Raw genomic sequence first — 25,507 nt, 5'->3', positions numbered from 1 at the left:
CACATCTGCTCTAAGAATGACTTTCTATTTACACACACATTCTCAGGTGGAGTCTTTCATGGGTGTGTGATAATTCATAGTATTCTTTTCAAGTAACTACTGGGGAAGGCACATAGTCCAAAGGTACCTAAAAACTGACTAGAATTATTCACAAGATGGACTGGACAAATAGATATTTAGTAAGTTTATATAGGGGTGCATTCATTTCCTTATATACATTCTGTAAAACTAGCCTTCTGGAAGAGATATTTTAATTATATTCAGGTTATTATTACTTCTGTTGTTACTATCATTAAGCAGCAGAACAGAATCCTGTTAGTTCAATTAAAATCATGAAAAGTCAAGGTAGCATCAGCAGCCAAGTGTTGACTGTGGCTACTATCTTTGGGGTTTCCCACACAGTGAGCTGATCTCACTACAGGGGCATATGCAGGCTGCAGCTGTAGGAGCTGGGATGTTGGCTTTTCTGAATTTATCAGGGTAAATATAACATCTTCTTATATTTAAACCATGACTTCTGCTTTCCTCAATGAGAAAGGGAAATTCTGATATGGATACTGACATCCCCATTCCAGCGGTGATCACTAAACAATCTGTGAAACTGCTCTCTCTCTCTCTCTCTCTCTCTCTCTCTCTCTCTCCTTTTTAATTTCCTCCTTTCTTGTATGTGTATATGTGTGTCTGTCTGTGTGTCCTGGAACTCACTATGTAGACCAGGCTCAAACTTGGAGATCCATCTGTCTCTGCTGCCCAAGTGGTGGAATTTAAGGCATGTGCCACTATGTCCAGCTCATCTAGAAGTTTCCAAATTCATTTCATGTACATATTTATGCAGTGTTAAGACAGAGGGGTGGGTGGGGCAGCACCACAGTCAAGGGTTTCACCACAGGCAGTGTGGCTCTTTCTTGTCTAAGGGGAAAAGTCGGTCTCCACAAAGCAAGGCCTCTATTGCTGGTGGATCTGATTTAAACCACAAATTCTTGCCGAGCTATCACTGCACACATCTCCTTAAATATCAACTTTTTTTATTCTTTGGAGTTTATGTTTCATAAAAAGTCAGTTCATTTTTCTCTGCCTTGGTGACCTGCATTCCTTTGTTTCCTGTGCAAGTTGCTCCTGCTAGCCTCGGCTCTAGTCCCTTTTTCTCGGCGGGACACTTGGGAAGGGATAGTAATATTTAGAATAAAAAAGAAAATAAAGTTGAAAGAATTCATCTTATTATGATCATGCTTAGATGAAATATGGGGCTTGCCATCAACAAAATTACAAAACAATTCCTCTGGGAGCCCAGACCATTCCGAGTAATTCGTCTATGAAAAAATGAACTTTAATTGTTACCCCTGGCAGCCGTCTAAGGGAAGAGTGAAATATTATACTAAATATTGCCACGTGCAATAGTAAAATACAATTTCCTCCTCACCAGAAGCTGTACAGTCCCTTGAAATCCACGTTTGGGTCTGCTGATTTAGTTTAAATCCCCTGTTTTCCCCTCTCCAAAACCAACAGAGGTTTTCCAAAGAGCTGTGTGCTTTATTGGAACCATTTGCTCCTCTTAGGTTGCCAAAAAGGAGTAAGTAAAAGTAGGAAGTTTATTTAGGTTAAAGTTGATTCTCCAGCTTCATTGAGGTCAACGTGCTTTGTCTGTGAGCCCCTTCTGCTAGGAAGGCCACTCCAGCCAAGGTTACATGCTGGCCTCTTTCTCCCCAGTGTAGCTCATAGGCTTATTTCGTAGGATTTAGGAGCAGGCTGACACTAATCAACGTGAAATATACATGTGGCAATTTATATTCTGGTTTTTATTTTTATTTTTTGAAGAACTGAAATTTCAAATAATTCCCATATTGCCCATACAATTGCAAGTTTGAGATTGGGGCATCTTCACATGGGCTTCCCAGTTGTACAACGACTATAGGCATTTTATAGTCCTTGAGGCTTAGCAGCACACTGACTTGCTGCTCATGACAGCCAAGGGAAGCACCACACTTCAAGAGCAGAGGGTTATTCTTTTTCTAAGTATGAGGTGAATTATGCAAAAACATTAAGTAACTGGTCCTAAGTGCTGAATACATGACAGATTCATAAGTCCTGGTTAAGGATGAGTTTACCACGAGCTATCTGCAAAGAATTTTAAAAGGACATACGTTTTGGTATAAATATCTAAGTATACTGGACACAGTTCCCTAAGGGAATATTAAGCTCCTACGCATGATATCATGTAGACGTTACTCAGATGCTATGTTTAAATGTGGAACAATTAGGGATCTTAAAATGAACGGTTTCCTCAGCATTACTCATCATGTTTCCAGTGGTCCGAGGGAGAACCGCCACTGATAACATAGTCCCTACACTGCAGAATATGGTTTTCCCCTAAAAAAGATACGTCATGATCTAAAATTATCTGGGAAAAATTTTGAGACTGTAGCTGTCATATAAAGTAATTATTGTTATAACTCCATAGATTAAAATTCAGGTCATTTGCAACTTGAGTAAACACACTAATCTTTAGAAACGCTTTATGTAATTACTTTCTATTTATTATGATATATATATTATCCACGACAATAAAGATGATGGCCACTGTTAAGAAGAGCACTAGAGGGATCTATAACTTGTGCAGCTTGGGGAAAAACACTCTGTGTTTGTTCTGTGTCTTGTGCAGCTTCAAGAGACTATGCAGTAGGAAGTTTCATCTGCACGTTGGGCTTATTCATAAAAATATGCTTGCTTTTCTGCTTCCAGAAGTCTTCAAGCTAGTAAAAATAATACGGTACAGAATGCATGGCCTGATTGCTAGACCACAGTGAGAAATGTGTGTCAGTTATTACACATAAAGAAGTAAAGATGGAGAATTTGAAAACACATAGTTTAAAAAACACCAGTCAGAGAATCAACGACAGCAAATACTAAGGCAGTTAGGGGGTCCCATAGGCCAGTTATACTTGGGGGTTGGCTGAATCTTTAAACACTTGACCTATGGCATGGGAAGTGCAGGAAATCTGCCATGTGCGTATAGTTCTAATAAAAAAAGTCAATCTGTCTTTTATGTTCTAGAAGACCAAAGGGCTCTTCATGTGTGAGCACAAAATTTAAAGATTTGTTTGAAGGGTTTCATTTCCTACTCTCCATTTAAAATTGGGGAAAAATTAAAAATATTTTGCCTGTGACAGAATATGAAAGAAGTTCTCACCCTTAAAACCAGCAGCATTGGTTTTCCAGTCATTAGCGTTCAAATGTCCCGCACGGGAAGTCCTGACAATAACATGCTGTACGTCTCTCCAGGTCAGAAACGGACTGGGGAAAGACAAGGTAAGAATCATTGTACCAAAAAAAAAAAGATGGGGGAAGCAGAGAGTCACAAGCAAATTCAAAAAGCAAAATCAAAATGGCAAAGTACTAAAAACGGGACAGAGACTTGGGTTTGGGATCATCCAATGCCAAATGCCACTCCCGCTTTCAGTGTGGAGACATGATGTCAGTCTGTGGGTGGCAGAAAATGTAACTGTAAGAAGAAACACTATGTTTGGAGTCAGTACGTCAGTACAGCTCGGTGGTAAGACGGTGAGAGTTTCCACTTCCTCAACAAAATGGCTGCTCACTACAGAGCTCCTGTCCTCTGAGTGACAGTTTGCACCATCAGACACAGCAGAGTCAAAATAGAAGGCCCCGGAACATCCATCCTTTCATCGCATGATTAGGCAATCAATTTGAAATTTACTAAAGATCAACATCCAACCTTCTGTACAAATATATGTGGGGAATCTGGGAAAATCTTAGCAGGAATTAAGTACACATTTGCGGTGTTGTCTAAAGGAAAGAATGTGGTTTGGCCTAAGAGTTGGGCTCTCCAGTGCGAGGACAGGAGAGCCTTCTCACTTTATAATATGCAGTTGTTACATTAAGCAACCAGCTCACGGCCCTAAGGCTGATAGCATGGAAGAGCTCAAGGTAATGATCAAACAGGCCACACTTGCTTGAGAACTGAAGACCTAATGAAGACAAACCCAAGGATAGTTTAACACAGTCTGGACTTCGTTCAAAGAACACAGTGCACGAATAGGCACCGGACATGGAACATGAGTACATTCTTCAGTCCTGAAGTCTAACGTGTGTTGATCTTTAAAAACATTCTATTGTTTACTCATGCTATAGGATATGCGTGCATGAAGGGAGACTTTCAGGAATTGGTTCTGTTTCTATACTGTGGGTTCTGGGATCAAACTCAAGCCACAGGCTTAGAGGTGGACACCTTTACACACAGTGCCATCTCCCCATCCCCATTATCTTTTACGTAACGGAGAATTATGGCAATAAGTATCACATGGCCTATGTAATCATTTTTGTTATTTTCCATCCTCCTCCTTTTTTTTTTTAGAAGAATTTGTAGGATTCAGCTACCTGAAGAATATTAAGAACTCTGTGAACATTAACTGACAACCCCCCCCCCACACACACACACACACTCACATTCCCACGCAGAGGGAGAACATATCAACTGTGACTAATACTTAACGGGACAGCCACTGTTCTGCGTCCAGCTACTTTTGTCCCAGTCACAACTACCATAGATCCAACTTGGTCAGTGCCCTCCTAGAAGTAGGTAGTTCGGCAATCAGACAGTAGCTCTTGCCCTTTCCACGTGAGATTAACTTCTGCAAAGAATTAATTTCCTCAGTGAGAATGCAGATGCCACCAATCAGTTAAAGTCAAGCTAACTATTCCACGTAATGCCTGGCATACAACAAACTCCCAGGAGAAGGAGATCGCTGGTCGTTTTGTTCAGGCAACCCACTGTTCTTATTTGGTACTTTGAATATCAAGAAATCAGGGAAAGAAAAGAACTATTGAGTGTCGATACTTTTTCCTCACGCTCTCAGACTGAAAATGAACCGAGAGTGAACCAAGAGTGAGCAGCGACACACCCATGTTTTCGGAGGCTGAGACCAGAACGACTTTTTAAAGGTTATGTTGGTGAAAGGGCTTGTGTCTAGAAAATTAGATCTCTGCTAGGGGTTTAAAACTGTGAGAATGATGGAGACAGAATTTTCATTCTGTTTGAATAGGACACTTGTTGGCATCCATGTTAGCCAGTGGTGAGGCATGAAACTCAAGAGAGGGAGAGGGGCAGATGGCATGATTTGGCCCTGTGCTGACCTCCACTGAGTTCACATGGTAACTCAGAGGACTCGGTGCAGTGCTGTCTGGGACACGCAGAAACCCATTCTGAATGCCAGCCTCAACACAGGTGCTCCGCTCTGCCTGAGATACGATGCTCACAGTGTGTTTCCTTCTTGGTGTGCCCGCTTAGGAGGAGGGCAAAAGCCTCAACAAAGAAGCCCAGTTTGGGCAGATATTTCAGCTACTAACGTGGGTTTTTCCACAGTGTTGCTGAACAAACAGGCATATTTTTATTTTTCATGTGTAAACAAAATAACAGCAAAAAGCACACAGGGTTTGATGACTGTATCTATCTAAACCAACCTAGCAATTTAAAGCTAACACTAAGTATCTTTACCATACAGTTAGAACTTCCGTATTTTAAATATTACCCTTTAGGGAAACAGAAGGGAGTTTTCTATGTTCCCTTAAAGACTCAGAAAAATTCAGCATAGGATTCTGAACATTGGGAGACACATGTTTTCCTTTAGTTCACTAAGTGCTAAAATATAAAAGTCATCCAACATGGAACACTTATCATGTACCTGAAGCAGCTGTGTTCTGGCAGATGGAGGAAGTCTCCCGCATTCAACTCAACCCGAAGAAATTGCTTGCATTACGTGCTCCCATGCTGAGTTACAAAACTACTTTCTGGAATATTTGTAATTAGGAAACCCAGCATCAGGAAATTGGAAAAGAACGAGGTGGCTGGGTAATTTTACTTTGAAAGTCGGTGATGCATGGAGCTGCCTGAATTTCAGCAAAATAAACAAGTAAGAAAACAAGAGACATCAATGGATTTGGAGTAAGTGGCATTTCTGCCCATGGCATGCCAACTAACGAACCCAGGAAATAGTGAGAGCTTAGCCGAGGTAGACTTACTATAGTCACTGAAAGTTCCCTAAGGGCCCTATTATGCAGATGCCTGGTTTGCATCTTCATAGTCTCACTGGTGGTCACAGGGCTGATGCACAGGTGAAGACTGAGTCAGACTTTCAAAGATTTGGTAAGAGAACATTTTGGTAACCATACACATACAGACTCTGTAAGTACAGAGTAAAGGCTGAGTCCCCTTCCTAGGGAAAGCCATGTGCATGGTGCATGATAGTAACACAGGATCCCTTGAAAATCATAGCCTTCCACGAATATCTTTGGTCTAGATTCCTCTGGCCTCAAAACCCAAACGTTCTCATTCCCCAAAGCAGACAGACTGAGTGTAACTGGAAAGAACTAAAACAGGGAGGGCAAATGTCAGAGCTGACCTAAAGAGAGGGGATGACTCACGCTGAGCTTGCCAGTCACCTCCTTCTAAAAGCCACAGTGGCTACGTCCTGTGATTATCACCAGTTCTCCTTCAACGACAGACACGGGGAAGTAGCCACCTGCCATCGTCCAAAGCACTGAAGCGTACCTGCCTTCCTGAGCAGCTCTGGAAAAGTCATGGTCTCACTTAAGAAGTGTTTCCTCTTTGTTTGACCTTGCAATAACAAACACGTAGAGAGTCCTGGCTAAGAGCAGGCACTGCGTGTTATGTACACAGTATTGTCGTGTTATGTTAAGAATCATATGTAGGAACCAGTCTCTTTAGCAGTTCTTCCCAAATACGAAGCTGAGACTCTACATTGCATATTCATGTAAGGGCATGGCGGTGGCAAAGGCAGAGGCAGAATCCAAAGCTCTGGGTTTTGCCTGCAGCACTTATACCGTCCATCAGCAGATAATGCGGCTTCCAGAACAGATCCATAGGCTGCTACAGGGATGGATATAATCTGGCATCTGCGGTTGTTCTTAGACGTACTGGATCAAGAAGTCAACATCTCCGGATACAGTTTCATGGTCATGTGACTTTTGTGTACATACTCTCTCAACTCAATTGGATGATTTTTGTCTACTATTAAAAAATTCTTAAAGCTGGGGTGGGGGGTGGGGGTAGCACATGCCTTCAATCCCTGCACTCGGGAGGCAGAGGCAGGTGGATCTCTGTGAGTTCAAGGTCAGCCTGGTCTACAAGAGCTAGTTCCAGGACAGACTCCAAAGCTGCAGAGAAACCATGTCTCGAACCCCCTCCCCCCCCAAAAAAAAGAAAAAGAAAATTCTTGAATTTTAATTTTGTTTGTAAATTCTGAAAGATCTAACCTTTCCACATCTTATCAAAGATCAAAAGAAAAATATACTAGGAAATTCAAGTCTCTTAAATATAGCTCACATTTACATGCTATTGTAACATTATTATGATTTTATAACATTATTGCTGTGAATTGGTCACCTCCCTTGCCGGGGTACCACTTTGACATGCTTCACAGTCTGGTTTGTTAAGATTCTCAGTGGAGCAGCTTAATCTACCCCCAAGTACCACTAGTTTCAAGTCATTACTGCAGGACAACGACTCCATGAGTACCACAGGCTCGCACAATGTTCTTCTTCCTAGCAGTTCAAAGTTTTTAATGAGCTCACTATGAGATTTAGAATAAGCAGGACATATCCCTAGAGAGTTATTTTTATGTAGGGCTTCTTATTAAAATTTTAAGTATAATGGCTAGCATTTACATTAGAAAAGAAAAAAAGTCACTTGCCAAGAATTCTTGAAAATAATTCTCAGATGTGTGAGTGTTGGAAACAAGCTTGCATTTGGTGATCCTTATAAACAAGGTCCAAAATGAAGCCTGAGCAAATGGCTCACCTGCACTTTTTTTCAAGAAAAAAGGAGCCAGTTATTCCCCACAAAAGATCTACCACCACTACCGTCCATCCTAATTGTAATCATATTTATAATCTTCATCCTTAGTTCATAGATAAGTGATAAAAGGAACATGAGCCATCTCCACAGAAGAAATGTATCAACAAGAGAAAGCAAAACCAAAGAATGAGAGTAGCTAGCTTCCAACTTCCAACTTTCTGGAGTGAAAGTGATTCTCTCCAATTGAGATCAATCAACAACAGCAGGGCCAATCAGCAATCATCCAACTAGCTCATTAATTAAATAAAACCAACCCAAGTGCACCCAGGTTCCTTTCATTAGTGTGCTTAAAACAGAAGTGGGAACAAGTAGCCAGGAAATTAATGTCATTGCACCCATATTTAGGAAATCGGTAACCATGAGAATGTGTTTATATGAGCCACATTATGAAAGATGAGGAAATACGTGTTTAAAGCCTCTGTGAAGGGTAAGAGCATTACCTCGACCACAGCCACTGCATACCAATGATGCAGAAGACACAGTAAAAGGAACCAACAGTCCTGTCATGACCCAGAAAGGGTGCCAGGCCCTCTACCCCCTAGAAGGGTGCATTTGTTTTGTGTTCAACTTTAATTCAGAAGTCTTAGCCCTACAAGAAGAGCACACTGGTGTGCACTTGAAATCTCAGCACTGATGAGGCAAAGACAGGAAGATTATTGGGGCTCTTTAGTGAGTCAGCTTAATCCACTTGAGAAGTCCAAGGCTAGTTTGGGACCCTGTCTCACACAAAAGGGAGGCTGAGTGGCTAAGAAGTGAAACCTGAGGCTGATCTCTGGCTTCACACACACACACACACACACACACACACACACACACACACACACACACACACACATGTTTTCACTTGAGCACACATGTACACACACATACACACACACACTCATATGCACACACATTTAAAAAGTTTTAGCTCTAAAATCAAGTTATAGTGTGGAAAAGAATGATGTCAACATTCAGAACCATGATTTGTATTGGAATCCCCTGTTGAGCTGTATGATCCATTTATACCTGAACAAAACTAGAAAAGATGAAAGGCGCACTAGCTCACAAGCACCAAGGCAAGTTTTTGTTTCTCTCGGTAATAAAACCATTCCCAGGCTCTGTAAATCTAGTCTAACCAAAGGTAAAGAAACCTGGCTTCAAAATACATGCAAGAAGATGGCCTCTGACACATGGTGAAAATTTTTCTCATGGACCCCAAGACAACCTTCACCCCTATAAATCCTACTTCATTACAGAGTTTATCTGTTGTTGTACCCAAAAGACCAATTACTTTTCCTATAGCCCCTACACACAAATGGCTGTTATATTTTGCATGCTCAACAGTCACTTCTTCCCTGACATACTTTGCTGAATAAACTATTGTAACAATTAAACCTGGAGATGGCAAGGAACAGTAACTGGAAACAGTATTCACGGCTGAGAAGTCATGATGCTGAAGTTTCCATTGATGCCTTCACATCCTTAACCAGAGTACCTCAAAGGCACGAAGGCATCTCTGTTCAACCCACGACCCCAAATCTCGATCTGCCTCTCATCTTTATCATCAAGTTTTAGAATCCATGGAGAGAGGAAGTATGTGACACTATAACCATGTCCTTACTAAACTGATCCCTATGAGCCTATTTAAAGTTCTTGGTCATCTCTGTCTTCAGGCATGGCATGAATAAACACACCATTTGAGGCTCATTGACTCAGGCCTGCAGAATACATCCAAACATCTGTCCTTTTAATTTCTTATCCCAAATTGCTCTAAAAAAATAATAAGCATAGTCTTCAAGTAAATGAGGGTGGGAAAAATTGTTCCCTCTGCTTTAATGTGGAGACAGAACCATTTATTCAGCAATGCAGCTGCAAGAATAGGAGTAATGAGGGCTGGAGAGATGGCTCAGAGGTTAAGAGCACTGCCTGCTCTTCCAAAGGTCCTGAGTTCAATTCCCATCAACCACATGGTGGCTCACAACCATCTGTAATGGGGTCTGGTGCCCTCTTCGGGCCTGTAGACATACACAGAGACAGAATATTGTATACATAATAAATAAATATTTTAAAAAAAAGAATAGGAGTAATGAATATAATAAAGGGCCTGAGAAACAAGATCCCCAAAGCAACAGTCAGCCATGACTTTTAGAGTCATCCTACCATATCAGACAAAAGGATGGAGTGATATGAGCACCTGGCAAGGCTCATGAAATCAAACTACGTTTTCTATAACAGTTCCTATATTCTCATCACAGGTTTTAAAAAAAATGTTTAAAGTTCTCTAAGACATAGTAAAACAATTTAGCACTTGGTATATTGTAATGCTACTAAGATCTGTCACAAAGGTTTCATTTTAACCATCTCTGTAACCATGGAGTAGTTAGCTGTTTCCTATGCTGAGAAATATGCTGTCTGCCTACTCTGTACATTGCCTTTGTGGGGGTTTTCAACACTTGCCGGCTGGCCACTGACAAGTATGTGGTAAAGGATGAGGAATGCTCTTTGGTTTGTTATCAGAGTGCTTTATGGAATTAAATATTAGGATGGTGCTGCAGGTACATTTACTCATTAATTCAACTGTCAGGTTCAAAGGCTTTTGGTATTTTCTCCAGAGTTCAGAGATTTGCAGTGCTTTTAACTTAGTTATGCATATCTTAATAATTTCTAGAAATGCCAAGATGGAACCCAGGCTTCTGTACATGCTAGGCCAGGCTTCTGCCTTAATTTACACACCAGCCTGTAATGTGGGATTCCCCTCTGTATGCTAAATTCTAAAGTTTACCACATTTTCTTTCTTTTTTGGATGGGCTGTTTACTGGCGGCAAGCAGGGGTGCCACAGCTCCTTTAAGAGAGGTCTTCCTGACTCAGCATTGGCAGTGAAGGCTGCACAGCTTCTTTAGGGGAGGGCTTCCTGGTTTGTGCTCATTGCATGAATAGCTCTGGCTCTTTCAGGAGGCCAAGCACGTAAATGGGGTCTGTGAATAGTGTGTTACAAATTGCTTAGTAGGGACATAGACCCACTGAGACCCTAGAGCTGGGGTGTGTATGGCTCTCAGAGGCAGTGAACATGCCTTTGCCATATTGGACTGGGTGGAAGCAACAAGCAGTGGCACAGAACTGGTCCTAGTCAGGCCTGTTTAGCATTAAAAAAAAAGCGCTCCTGGTCAAAAAACAATTACAGATATGCAATAAGACAAATTCAGACAAAAAAGACCTCTGAAAGTGTCACAGTGTTGCATAAATGTAGGTAGACTTGGGAGAGAAAGGAAAAAAGAGTATAGACTATTATAAAAATGTAGAGTCTATAAAGAGACACAGTACAGGCAGTCAAAGATTAAAGGAGTAAAAAAATAAGTCATGTAAAGATAGAAAATACACAGAAAGTCTGGATTATGTATATTATTGTGCATTCTTTGAAATTTTGATTGTGAATGAACTAAGTACAGAGAGACAGTTCATTGTACGTGCTGCTAAGCTAAACCAACATATACATTTTAAAGGTATCTTGACTTCAAAATTGAGTCGAAGGATATTTTGCTTTGGAAAAGAGGTTCTGCTTTTGTCTCCACAGAGGATGAGAACCTGTGGATTCCTTCCAGGCTATTAACAAGACCCCTTGAAGTGATGGCCTAGGTGGTCCAACATCCACAATAGCTTCAGGACTGAAGGCTGAGATGGATACATGACCTATAAAAAACCTGACTGACAGTGCCCCCAATCAGCAGGAAGCAGTCTAGAGAATAATTCCCAAATTCCCTAAATGATTGTTTATAAATGTTTGTTTATAGTTAAAAGGAGATATGCTATAGAGATGAATACTTTGCATTGGTGTGAATCTTGGTTTATTGATACTAATTTAAGATCAATTTTGTTATCTGTATTTCTGCTCTTGTTTAAGGTACTGCATTTGTGCAGTTCATTTAAAAATGTAATGTATAATTAAGAATACAGTTAATAGATAGGTATCTATAATAGTCAAGTTTGTAGTGATGTTAGTTGGGTTTTCTAAATGTACAGAGATATATTTTAGATGAATAGGCATTCTTCAATCCTTCAACGACTAACAGAATATGACATTTAAAATGTTTTAAGAACTTAAGACTTTTCATGACAATAGACACATCTGCTCCTGGCAGCACCAATTACTTCAAGAGGATGAAGGGCATTGAAGAGGCTCCTTATGGACTTGGTTAGACATTTAGGCAAGAAAATGCTCTTGCCTGGACTGCTCGATGGTATTTTATATGAACTGAAAAATGACTGTTGAACTTGCCTATAGATGAGACAGTCCTTCAGGGTTCCTGCTTCATGAAAGAGTCTGCCAGACATTCTGCAGGACACTAAAGAAAGTGACTGACAAACTGCCAATATATGTGGAACTGTCTTTGAAATTTCCTGCTTCATGGAAAAGTATGCCAAATACTATAGGCCTGTAGGTTGAAGATGGATGCTCCAATGTTACAGAAGAACTTTGGGTGACTGTCCAGGCACTGAGATGTCTCTGTAAATTCTAGAGTTTTGGAAGTTGCTTACAATGCACTTCCTGTTTACTTAGGTAATATTATTTCCTTCTGGAGTCTTTGATGGCATTGAAGAACCATAGTTATGATTATAAAAGACAGATCATATATAAAACTTTAGACTCACAAAGATAGGAAAGATGATAGAGTGTTTTCCTTAATTTGCGAAATGTAAATGTACTAAATATTGTAACTATAATTCCTGCTTGGTAACTGTTATATGTAATCTTGCTATATTAAAGTTAAAACCTTCCTTTTTATTTAGACAGAAAAGGGGAGGTGATGTGGGATTTCCCTCTGTATGTTGTGAATATGTTTTATTACCATTAGTTAATAAGGAATCTGCTTTGGGTCTATGGAAGGGCAGAATGGAGTAAGGTCGTAATTCCAAGCAGACAAAAGAGGAAAGAAGCCAGAGTCAGGGAGGCATCATGTAGCCGCTAAAGGAGAAAAACACCAGCGGAAACCTTACCAGTAAACCACGAGCCTGGTGGTAAAAAAATAAAAGAATAGGAATGGGTTAATTTAAGATATAAGAGTTAGTTAATAAGAAGCCTGAGCTAATAGACCAAGCAGTGTTTTAATTCATATAGTTTCCATGTGATTATTTTGTGTCTGGGCTACTGAGAATGAACAAGCAGTCTCTGCCAACAAGCCTGCATTGTTACTGCTGTTATTCTCAATTACTTTACAAATATTTCTTCAATTTTTTCCTGTTGCATATAAATGATTAAAATACTATTCTTTTCAGCTGGTGGGCTGGCTCAGTGGGTAAAGGTGCCTGCCACCAAGACTAACAATTTGACTTTGATCCCTGGTATCCACATGGTGGAAGGAGAGAACTGAGTCCTGAAGGGTGTTCTCTCAAATGCATGCATGCATGAATACACACACTCATGGTGTGCACGCACATGCGCGCATGCACACACACACACATACACTGTGGCATGCTTTCCTGACCCTCTTTACCCCCAAATAAATTCATGTAAAAATAAAAAATAAGCAATGCTTTTCTATATGCTTGCTTTCTATATGCTAGAAGCACATTTTCCATTAGATTTCTCAATATTTAATTTTAATTTTAAACTTGATTGAAAATCAGTAAGCATTTTACATCCAAGAATTTGAAGTAAATGTTATTATACATTTCAGAATGTATTATACATTTCCTGACTTATATCAATCTTTGGCAGTCTTTCCAATTATTGTAAATCAATGGAAACAAACACACAATTTAAATAATTTTACATTTACACACATCCACAGGAACAAATTAATAAAGACTAACGGAAATCTATCATAAGATGTCTGGTGGCATTATAAAGATGCTTATGCTGAAGTGATGGGAGAGACAACGGCTTTGCCCCCTTTCTCCTGTTGCCTTCTTGCATTGTATGCATTGGGATGCTGAAACTAGAGCTAGTGCTGCAACTTCCTTAAGGAAGACAAAGAAGACATGCTTGTTGGTCTTGGTGGCTCTGCATTTCTGAACTGATACCTGGAATGAAGATTTGCTGTGTAAGCATCCACGTTACTCTTCTTTCTGAGAAGTTTTGCTATGTAGCTCGGGCTTGCCTCGCACTAACTGCAACCCTCCTGCCTCACATCTTGCAGACTAAAAAGTATCCACTGAGAACCAGAGTGAGCAGAGAGACAGTACCACAGAATGAAGGTGTGAGGTGCCATCAGGAAGAGCAGGGACTGGGTTGGGGTTAGTCTACACTGATGTGAGAAGACAGAATAAACCTGTGGGAAACTGAGTGGAATTCAAACCAGAGAACTTCCTGAATGCTTTCCATGATCCCAGTGGGTTGTGTAGGTTACCAAAGTCAAATGTGACTGAGAAAAGCCAAGGAAGGCTGGAAAGGCCAAGTTCGTTCAGTAAATCTTAAGAGTCAGTCCTAAAAATGTATAAACTTCATGATAAATTTAAAGACAAAATTCTGAATGATTTTATTAAGAAACAAAAATTAAGCCCAAGCAAAGCACGATCTGGTTTAAGATGTTTCTGGAAAAGTAGTTTTAGGAGAGAGTGAAGAAGAACTTGTTCTACTGAAAGTAAGGAAGTCAAGAGTTTCAGACTAGGCCTGTTCCTCACTAGTGAGAGCAGAGGACACATAATATACCTCGAGGACCTGCACCAACCTGTCTAAACATGTGTACCCAGAGGACCTGTTCACATACATCTACCCCAAGGACCAGCACTAACCTTGTACACACATGTACCTAAAGACCTACGTTAAGACGTCTACACACATGTACTCTGAGAACTTAAACAAATTACACTAATGCCTCAAAGCTTACTTACCCATGAAGAACTATGCTAAAACTAAAAGCTTGATGGTAAAATTATCCTTAGAGCACACCTGAGGGCAACCTGAAGGTAAACTGGTGGAGGCAGAGGACTCAGTAACTGCAAGAAAGGAAAATTATGACAGGAAATAAATAAACTAGAATGGCCTGTTACAGAAATGCAGATTCTAGTGTGAGAGACAGGAGGGTAAGTAGATGAGAACAGCGAATGTACCCCACTTCTGTAAAACAAGATCTCAAGGAAATACTTTCGCTATTATAAAACACATTGGTTTTACATTATCAATTTTATAAACTACCTAAAATACGAAACCCCAAGTTCAAGAGTAGGCAAAATTTCCCCGCCAAATGAATGACAGATAACATTATCTACAACAACATTGCATCTTAGAGGGAAACAAAAACCACTACTGAAATAACACACAAGTCAAACCTATCACAAAGACTGGCACTGTCTAAAAGTTTGCTATTAGATATCATAGGCATTTGTGCACCAAGATCATTAAATAAAAGACTGAGAAGATGAACTGGCCGAGGAAACCACAGTAGTGTTGAGAATTTAATCCATTTATCTCAGAAGAAAGAAGATAGTTTGTTTATATAAAAAGCATGAACAGGCTGAGGGGATGACTCAGTGTGCGAGAGCACTTGCATGCACGTATACACGCACAGACAAACACACAAACACACATACCCCACAGGAAGAGAGGGGAGGAGGAAATGATGCAACTATATACTATAAATCCCACTTTAAAAAAAGACATTAGTAAAATATGCTAAAAGGAAATGGACAGTAAACTAAAGAAATAAGCATTACATCAATATAAGCAGAGATGAAATCCATCACTCTAAGAAACAATGCTAACAGATCTAGTGTGCATGAGAAACTAGACCTAAATCTCAACAAATACTGAGCAAGCACCTACGTTTCCTTCATAGGGAAACATTGATGAAGGAAAAGGTGCTCCATAGGTACAATCAGGAACACACAAGGAAAGCAGAATGTCACCCCAAAGTGAAAAAGGTTCAAAATACCCAGAGAAAAACAACACCTACAAGAATGACTACAGTTGTCCTGACATTTAGCACAGCATGATTGACTGGTATGGTGGACAAAAATATTATGTTATTATGCTCCCATATATTCTGTGTTTACTATATATGTAAATTCACTTAATTCTAGTGCCAAATGTCACAAATTCCATGTGAAGAAACTGGAACTCAAGAAAGGAGTATATTTCACCTATTCAAGGCTGTCCAGGCAAACTGGAACTAGAATCCACCTGGCTCTAAAACCCGAACCAGCAATGGCTTGTGCCTAACACTTTCCAATAAGAGCAGACATGAAAAATTCATCACAGATGAATAGAGATAAGTAATCCTATTGTCAGATAAAAACCAAAGTAAAGTATTCAGATATGACATATGACCTAAAGGAACAAGAGGTAGCTCTGTTAGAGATAAGCATAAAGACATAAATTATAGCAGCAAGCAAGCAAATATTTGCTTGTTCAAAAACTAATTCTACCCCCAAAATATAGAACTAAAGATAATTCCAGGACTTTATTATGCCAATATAAAAAGATTTAAATGATTCAGAGAAATATTCTTGAATGGGAAAACCAGATCTAGGGCCTAGTAGATGTCTTACTGTATAACCATAAGGATCTGAGTTCAGATCCCAGTACCTGCACAGAAAACCTGGGCATGGCAGTGAGAGCCTATAATTCTGGTATTGGGAGGTGGAGACAGGAGGATCCTGAGGACTCACTGCTGAGTCAATATAGCCAATGGGTGAGCTCCAGGATCAGTGAAAGACTGTCTCGAAAAAAACAAAAAGGTGGAAAGTGAGGCAATAAGAAGCACGATGTATTTAATTGATAAAGCATTACTTTTGCTAAAAAGTTTGGTTTAAAATATAATTATCAGAAGGGGGAGGTAAGAAGTGACTAAGATCTGAAGGGAAAGCAACATGCAAGCAAGTTAAAGATAAGAAAGTATGAAATGTTTCATGATAAAATGAATGCTATGAACATTAAGGATATTTGAATGCAGTATTTCTCTACAGTATTCACAGTTACTCCATCATTCATGCCTCAAAACAGTTGCTGAAAATATGAAATTAGGCTGTATAGGGAAGACACACATATATGTATATATGTAGACACACATACATAAATATGCATATAAACCACCATATATGATAACATGACACATTTATTTTAAAGAATATGTCAGCACTCTGGTGATAATCATCTTGTTTTAAAAAATGGTTTAGTGTTAACAACACTGGAAGCCATGGCAGTACTCCTCTAGGCATCTGTCAGTGTTACAGAAGATGCTAGTTTGCTCCCAACATAACAATGGCAAACTGGAAGAATCTGTTGGGTATTCACAGCCCCACTATGATAAAAAAAAAAAAAGACTCTCACACCACATGGAACTTGGGTAAAGACAGATAAGCATACCTATAGAATAGAATAGAAGACTTGGGAATAAACCTGTATAGTTATAGACACTTAATTTTTGACAAAGCTGTCAAAAACATGCAATGGAAAAAAGACAGCTTATTCAACTAGTGGTGCAGGAAAAACTCAATATCCATCCTGAGAAAAATGAAAATAGATCCATATCTCCCATTCAGTACAGAAACAAAAGTGGACTAAAAACATATTTGAAGCCTGAAACACTCAAACAGCTAGAGGAAAACACAGGCTACCCTACAAGATACAGGTTAAGGTAAGAACTTTCTGAATGGAACTCTAATAGCACAGGAAACAGCACCAAGAGCGAACAAATGGGACTAGATGAAATTACAAAGCTTACACTCAGCTCAGAAAACTGTCAGCAGGGCCAACAGTGAGTCTAGATAATGGGTGAACATCTTTGCCAGTAATGTAGCAGACTGAAGGTTAGCATCTAGAGTACAAAAAAACCCCACAGAACCGAAAGAACCATCACTCTCCCAACCAAAACACGCATTAATGGAACAAGCAGACGGCTCTCAAAGGAAACACCTTGAAAAGTATTCAACATCCCTAGCCATCGGAGGAATGTAAATTACAGCTACTTGGAGATTTGATCTGCTCTCAGTCAGAATGGCTAACAGCAAGAAATCCAACAACCACAGTGGGGAGGGTGTGGGAAGGCAGAACCCTTCTTCACTACTAGTGCTGGTATAAACTAGGTATAGCTCAGCTTATACGGAAATTAGTAAGGAGACTTCTTGAGTAATTAAAATTAGAACACTCTAGATAACTCTTCAGGGGCACATACTCAAAGGACACTATCCTGCCTGAGAGACAGGTACACATCCATGCTTACTGCTCCCTTACTCACAATAGAAAAAGAACGGAACCAGCTTCAGTGCTTATCAACACGTGAATGCTAGTGAAAACGTGGCACATATACACAATAGAATTTTGTTTGGCTGTGAAGAAAAATGCTAGGACATTTACAGGAAAATCAATGAGGCTAGAAAGCATTCAATTATGTGAGGTTGTTCAGAAAGACAAAATTCCTATGTGCTGTATCATAAGTGATCCTAGCTTAGCACATTTATACGGGTGTTGTGGGGGGGGGGAAGGGAGGTGTAGGTTATGAAGTGAGAAGCAAGACCATGAGTAAGAAACAAGAGTGAGGAAGGGGCTGGTGGCAGGAAGACACACGACAAGAGAAGAGGCCACGGGTGGTTGGAAAGACACATCTTAGGGGCTGCTCATGTGGATGGAGGGGAAGAAGCAGGGAGGTAAATTAACAAAAACAAGTGTTTGAAAATAACAAAATAAAATCTAATTCTGCATGTGCTAATTAAACATTTTAATTAAAACTCTCATTAACACACACACACACACAAACACACACACACACACAGAGAGAGAGAGAGAGAGAGAGAGAGAGAGAGAGAGAGGCAGTCACACACTCATATACAACAAAGTCCCAGTCTTCTGCATTTCAAAGACTTATGCACTGTTTTTCAATGTAAGTTTTCATCCCAGCATTCCAACATTTATTAATACAACCTTGCATGCACAATTTTACATGCACAACAATGGACAACATGCCTTAACAATATTTCCCCCAAATACAGCATTGTTCTTAACCAGCTCCCATTCCGTTATTGCTCTCCTGGAGCACGCTCAGTGAAATGCTTCCCAACAGACCAGAAATTCTCTGGGCAACCTTCCAATGTTATACAATTCCCAGACAAACTGATAACAGTTATTTCACATTTCAGGTTTGGGATCCCATGTAATTGAGAGTTTTAACACAATGAAAATTATAAAATTGAACACATCTGCTATAGAAAGCGAGGCCATTAAATACCCATTCCAAGGGCACCTAAGTGCAGAGAGGGGAGTAGGAATCCAGCACTCTCTCCAGGAAGCTGTCTGTGGGCAACCTTCTCTGAGGTGATTTGTAAAGGTTTCCCATAAATTCTGCAAGAAGGTTCACCCAGAGCTTTGAAGAGGGCACCCCTCTTTGCCTTAAGAACTTCCTCAGTCTCTTCCTTTGTTTCTTTGTTTCCCAGTTATATGCTGAACATTGTAGATATTTAGAATGCCCACTGGACAAATGCATCGGTCTTTTGGTACAGTTGTACAACTTGATGTACAATTTCAATCTTTGAAATGATGCCAGTAATTATCAGCCTGTTTTCAGTCAGACAAACAGGTTGTTTTTAAGGCTTTTTCCTTCACTATTTGGCTTTTTACTTTAAGCCTTAGCCATGAAGGCAAGTACTAGCAGATGAAGTAGGTGAATTGTAGTTAGTGTGACCATCAAATAATCCAATAAAAACTGAAGACAGTTGTGGTGGTTTCAATAGTAATTAGACCCTCATAGGCTCATGTGTTTGAATGCTTGGTGCATTGAGAGTGACCCTATTAGGAGGTATGGCCTTGGAGGAAGTGTGTCACGGTGGAGGAGGGCTTTGAGGTTTACATTATGCTCAAGCTATGCACAGTACAGTTGCTTCTGCTGTTCGTGGACCAAGATGCAGAACTCTCAGCTCCTTTTCCAGAACCATGCCCAAGTGTGTTCCATGTTTCCCACCATGACAATAATGGACTAAACCTCTGAAACTGTAAGCCAGTGCCAATGAAATGCTTTCCTTTCTAAGAGTTGCCACGGTCATGGTGTCTCTTCACAGCAATAGAAACCCTAACTAATAGAACCTTCATCTGGCGATGGATGGAGATAGAGACCCACACTGGAGCATCGGACTGAGCTCCCAAGGTCCCAATAAAGAGCAGAAGGAGGGAGAACATGAGCAAGGAAGTCAGGACCACAAGGGGTGCACCCACCCACTGAGACAGTGGGGCTGATCTATTGGGAGCTCACCAAGGCCAGCTGGACTGTGACTGAAAAAGCATGGGATAAAACTGGACTCTTTGAACATGGCGGACAATGAGGGCTGATGAGAAGCCAAAGACAATGGCACTGGGTTTTGATCCTACTTCATGTTCTGGCTTTGTGGGAGCCTAGCCAGTATGGATGTTCACCTTACTAGACCTGGATGGAGGGGGGAGGACCTTGGACCTTCCACAGGGCAGGGAACCCTGACTGCTCTTCGGACTGGAGAGGGAGGGGAAGAGGAGTGGGGGGGAGGAGGAGAAGAGTGGGAGGAGGGGGAGGGAAATGGGAGGATGGGAGGAGACAGGAATTTTTTTTTCTTTCAAAAAAAAAAAAACAAACCCTAACTAAGACAATGGCCAAGATAAAGTGAGTTTGGATTATCCTTTAACTCGAGTCACAGCATGGATACTACGATTTCTTTGATGGCTTTATCACTAATCATAATCTAATCTGCAATCACCCTGTATCAACACACCACGCTTGGCATAGTTATTTCCCTCCATACCAAGCATAATTATCTTTTTCTGTTAATAGAAATATAGGTATACAGGAGCTAGGCTCAGAACCAAACACACACGTGTTCACCCTGCACTCAGAGGTTCTCCAGTTCTTTGCACAGTGACAGGCCTGGGCTCAATGGCATCAAAACGATGATGCTATACATTTGTAACTATTACTTGTAAGATATTTTACTATTTCAGACTTGTGAAAGTGTCTTCCAAAATAAATTATAGTAGCAAGAATAACTCAACAAATATTTCTTGATATAATCAACAAAACTTGATGGCATGGTAGTCTACTATTTGCACACCCTGAAACGGACACCTGTACCCACCTCTGAACAGCAGCAGGAAGACTTCTTGCCTTTCTCACCCCTTCCCTCTGGGCCCCCTCCTTTCTGCCTTCCTCCCTACCTCTCTCCCTCCCTCCCCGTCAACACTCACTCATTGTGTACACACAGTATTTCCCACCAAGTTGCTAGTTACTAGGCTAGTGTAACACACTGGTTCTTTTGCCTATAGGGGTTTATAATTGTGATTGATGGTTCATGTGCAATTCAGTGATCTGAATCATTTTTGGGCTTTGAAATATGCACCATGAGCCACATGTCCACTAACTTTTCAAGTGTATGTCAAGTCACTCTTGTTCTATGGAGACTTCCTCAAAATTTTATCTCGTTTCCCCAAACTCACAGCCCTTATAGCTGTAACAGTCATTTGTTAACCAGGTCATACGTTTGCTTACAGTGGTAAAGTGATGTGGTGAGCTTTAATGTCACGTGACTTTGGGTTTATTTTCTAGACCTACCACTGACTCTCCGAGGATTTTTAAATCTCATTTTCTATATCTGAAATATGGATGATGACACCTGCTTTGGATTGATGCCTTGGAGGGGGGTTAAGTGAGATTGGTAATCAAGAATACAGCTCAGTACTGGCCAAGAACAGCCCCTTGGTGGAAGTGAGGGACTCATTTTTCATTGCTTTATTGCTTGTCCTTTGTTGTACTATACACACTCTTGTGTGGTCAATGGCAAGAAGGATCTTTGGTCTCACATATGGGATGTGCCATCTGTGCTGTGATCTTCAGTGGTCAGAAGTGACACTTCCAGACTTCATAGACTTCTGGGACATTGTAAGGGAGTTTCAACATGACAAATGATGTAATTAACTTTTTGATGTCACTATGAATGACATGCTTTTCCATCTTTCATTTATATTTTCCTTTTCCTTTCCTCTCTCACATTGATTAAAATGTACTATGATTAAAATTTTATAAAAGAGAATTAAAAAAGACACACATGGTGTGAGCTAATTACTACAATTACGCCCTAATGAACAATTATTCTGTTTAGAATGAATGAAACAAACAACCTTGTAAAATTTATAGATTAAAACAGTGTAGACATAGGAAATATGATTCAAAAAGTCAGCCTAGATCTGCATGTGGTGATGTATGCCTGTCTTCTTGGATTGCAGCAGGGGTAGTGTGAGATGGAGGCCAGCCTGGGCTACAAAATGAATTCAAGAATGGTTTGGGATATGAGACTATCTAATTAAAACAAAAAAATAAAAAACCCCAACAAATAAATGCAAAACAAAATAATAAAATTTTCTAAACCAACAAATAAAATCCCTCTTGATTTGTGATCGGTAACAAAACCCATTCACCTAAGACTCGTGGAAAATCATGGATGAGATGAAAAACAGATTTTAAGAGTCGAAGGTCAGGATGCCTACTGCTCAGCATTGTCTTCAAGACATGACAGGGAAGCTGTACCCATAAAATCTCAAAAGAGATTGGCTGAAATTCCAACATGGATGTGGGGATTTTCACAAGGTCGCACCACTGAAAAGGAGCTATAGGCAATGAATGTCTAGAGAAAGGGAGTCAGCCTTCTCCAGGGCTGATCTCACCAGGAAAATTATGGAATCACAAAGGGTCAGCCCTAAACATGTACATATGAGCAACACTAAATGGATTCAGAAAGTTAGCTACACACACACACACACACACACACTTATATATGTATATAATATGTATCTAACAATAATAATAAGTCATGAATTTAAGAGGGAGTGGCAACATAGGAGAAGTTGGAGGTAGGGAAGAGGGGGGTAGAAATGATGTAAATACAGTATTCACACATTAAATTCTTAAAAAAAACCCAAGCGAACAAAAGTTATACCTCATCCCAAGAACACCTGGTGTAGAAACAGAGTTGAATTGTAAGTGGGTTTCAAGACAGAGTCTTCAGTGATACCTGATGAAGCTAGGGGATGGGCCATCACAGGAATGACTTTTTATAGGCGTTGCTGAAATTGAGTAAGTCACAGCAATGGCACGAAGTAACGGACTTTTAGTCCTTAGAGATTAACCACAGGCACTGCCAAGGACAAGAATATTTTAGCAACGAGGAAAATACAAAACCTTCTAAGAGAGTCAATTAAAATACTAAATTTTGCACATTTCCTAAAAACTCATTAAGACATTAGTGGGTTTCCTAAGACCCGAGTAAGGGTTAATATCGATTGCTAGTATCCTGCTGTATCAAAAAACACAGGAGCAGGCATGCAATTTATAAGGCAAAGAAATCCATATTCACTACTTTTCACTTTAAAGAGTAACCTGTCAGTCATTTACAGCATTTATAAACACAGTGGTAGGCATTTTCTGAGGATTAACAAATAATCAGGATAACCGCTGTGGAAGTTGGCACACTAAATCCAGTCAATAATTGCCCAAGGCATTTACCACAGTTCTCATTGCAAGGCATCTTGTCTCAGTAGGTTTTATGCTTCTTAGAATTCCCAGAATCCCATGGGAAACAATAAAGTATATTTATTTCTATAAATGGCACCAGGTTAAGTTCAGCAAAGCAACTAGAACTTAGCCTGCTTTTCTTCCTTTTCATTAAGATATATCATCTAATATATTTCCTGAATGAAATGTACTTAGTTCTCTCTCTCTCTCTCTCTCTCTCTCTCTCTCTCTCTCTCTCTCTCTTTCTCTTACCCTTACTTTGACCAGACTCTTTTTGAAGCCATCTAGAATTTTCCAAATAGTGTATCTTTCTCCTTCCATACATATTGGATGTGTGTAATGAAGACTTTCCTACTGTTTTGGTTGCTTAGAAATGGGATTTGATCAGTGATACAAGGAATAGGTTTGATAATTGCTACCATTCCTATCTGAAAATATTATTATAATAAGAAGAATTATATATTTTCAGTGAAAAACAGATAAAAATACAGTGAAATGTAGCTATGAAAAAGAGTCAGAATTTTCTGTCTTCAGTTGGTCTTTGCAGCAGCTCAAGTCTCCAACACGGTACTGTTTTCTCCTCTACGGGAAGACAAGAGAAACACTGGCTAACCCTCAAGATAATCCAAGTGAATGAGCCTGCTGACCAGGGCTTTCCCAGTCCTAATGGATACCTTTGGAAGTCCTGTTTGAAACTGTTACTTAAGGCACAGAGTCAGGGAAGTCCAGGGAAAATTGGCTTCTATATAATTTGAACTTGAAAAGTGCTAGAGGACAGAGTGTATTGTCTGTGTGTATGTAGACATAACAAAGCTATTTTCATGCACAGGCCTGGCAGAAGGCCTGTGGTAACTGCTCCGTGTGTCTGGTTACAATTATTTCACTATAGGGAATAATCCAGGACAGTACATCCCTACTCTGTCCGCTCAGTCTCAAGCTGAAATGTGTGCTGCTTTGAACCTCATAAACTTTGTCAATTCTCCCTCCTGATGGCCTTTTAATTCATGCATCCTTCTCATGCCAGGGACCTCAGGTGAATTCCAGGCCTGAATACAGTATTCCAATCTGCCTGAAACTCCTAGGTAACCAGAAAGGGAGAACGCAAGGCTCTGGTCTCTTGTCTTTGTGAGCTACAGAATCAGCCCTTGTGTCTGTATGTCTCACTGAACATGGGTTTTCTAAGTGAAGTAAAACTCTCCTTAAAAAAAAAAAACCCAAGAGTGGGTATGTCTTTTCTGATGCTACCTCCACGATCAAACACTGTTGTGCTCCTAAGCCACCACACATTTCATACAGCTTAATGTGGCTCTGGGGAAAATTCCCAACAGAACAGTTAATAGTGAAGTGTGTTTTTAATTAAGATGACAGCAGCAACAAAAAAAGATAAGATTGGTTACAGGATCGCATTACCCAGATGCTAATCCTGGTATTTAGGAATGCTTGTGGCCATCAAGGCCTTTTTGTACAATCTCTCTTGATTACGTTAGGTTCTAGGAAGCTCAGAACTAGCCTTTCACAAACTCCAGGTCTCATCTCAACAGCCTCAGGTAACTTACAATAAGTGGGTCACACATTAGGGCGGTGCCCTCTCTTTTTCTTACACACCAACAGGATAGCTTGCGGGGGGGAAAAGGGAGGCCAAAGACACAGTGGTGGAGAAGGTGGAACGACAGAACACAAGCATGGATGGGCTTTTTAAATTATGAAAATTGCAGATTGTTTAATCTCCTGAGAGAAGACCAATCAGGAGTTTATTTCAAAGTCAGGGCAGATGGAATGACTCATGCCTTGGCTCTGCGGCCGCTCTTCACACTTGGGCCACCCTGGCTCTGACATGATCTCTCCCACTCAGGACCAAAGGTGGAAGGACTTCCCTTAGGAGCTCAGAGGGTGACTCACAGTGAACAAAGGAGGGAAAAGTCACTAACAAACATCAGTGAAAGCACCTGAAGGACTTACTAGACCTGGATGGAGGTGGGGGGTTCCTTGGACTTCCCACAGGACAGGGAACCCTGATTGCTTTTCGGGCTGAGGGGGGGGACTTAATTAGGGGAGGGGGAGGGAAATGGGAGGCGGTGGCTGGGAAGAGACAGAAATCTTTAATAAATAAATAAATTAAAAAAAAAAAGAAAGGACCTGAAGGGTAAAAACGACATACACACCACTAAGCTATTCTGC

At 40.3% G+C, this 25,507-nt stretch overlaps 1 protein-coding gene across 2 annotated transcripts in view; it reads right to left on the bottom strand.

Annotated features, from left to right (window-relative positions):
* The window catches only part of Pcsk5 (proprotein convertase subtilisin/kexin type 5), a 429,292-nt gene that overhangs the window by 187,411 nt on the left and 216,374 nt on the right, over nucleotides 1–25,507 (bottom strand). For both annotated transcript variants that reach the window (XM_041661614.1, XM_041661613.1), the window contains exon 10: nucleotides 3,188–3,291. In XM_041661614.1, coding sequence (XP_041517548.1) covers nucleotides 3,188–3,291 — 104 coding nt within the window. The remainder of the gene's footprint in view (nucleotides 1–3,187; nucleotides 3,292–25,507) is intronic.

The sequence above is a fragment of the Microtus oregoni genome, unplaced genomic scaffold, assembly GCF_018167655.1.
Source record: "Microtus oregoni isolate MIOR12 unplaced genomic scaffold, Mior012 000012F_ref0000307, whole genome shotgun sequence".
In the NCBI taxonomy this organism is placed as follows: Eukaryota; Metazoa; Chordata; class Mammalia; order Rodentia; family Cricetidae; genus Microtus; species Microtus oregoni.
Note: the sequence above shows the minus strand (reverse complement) of the source record. Positions and strands in the feature narration are given on the sequence as shown.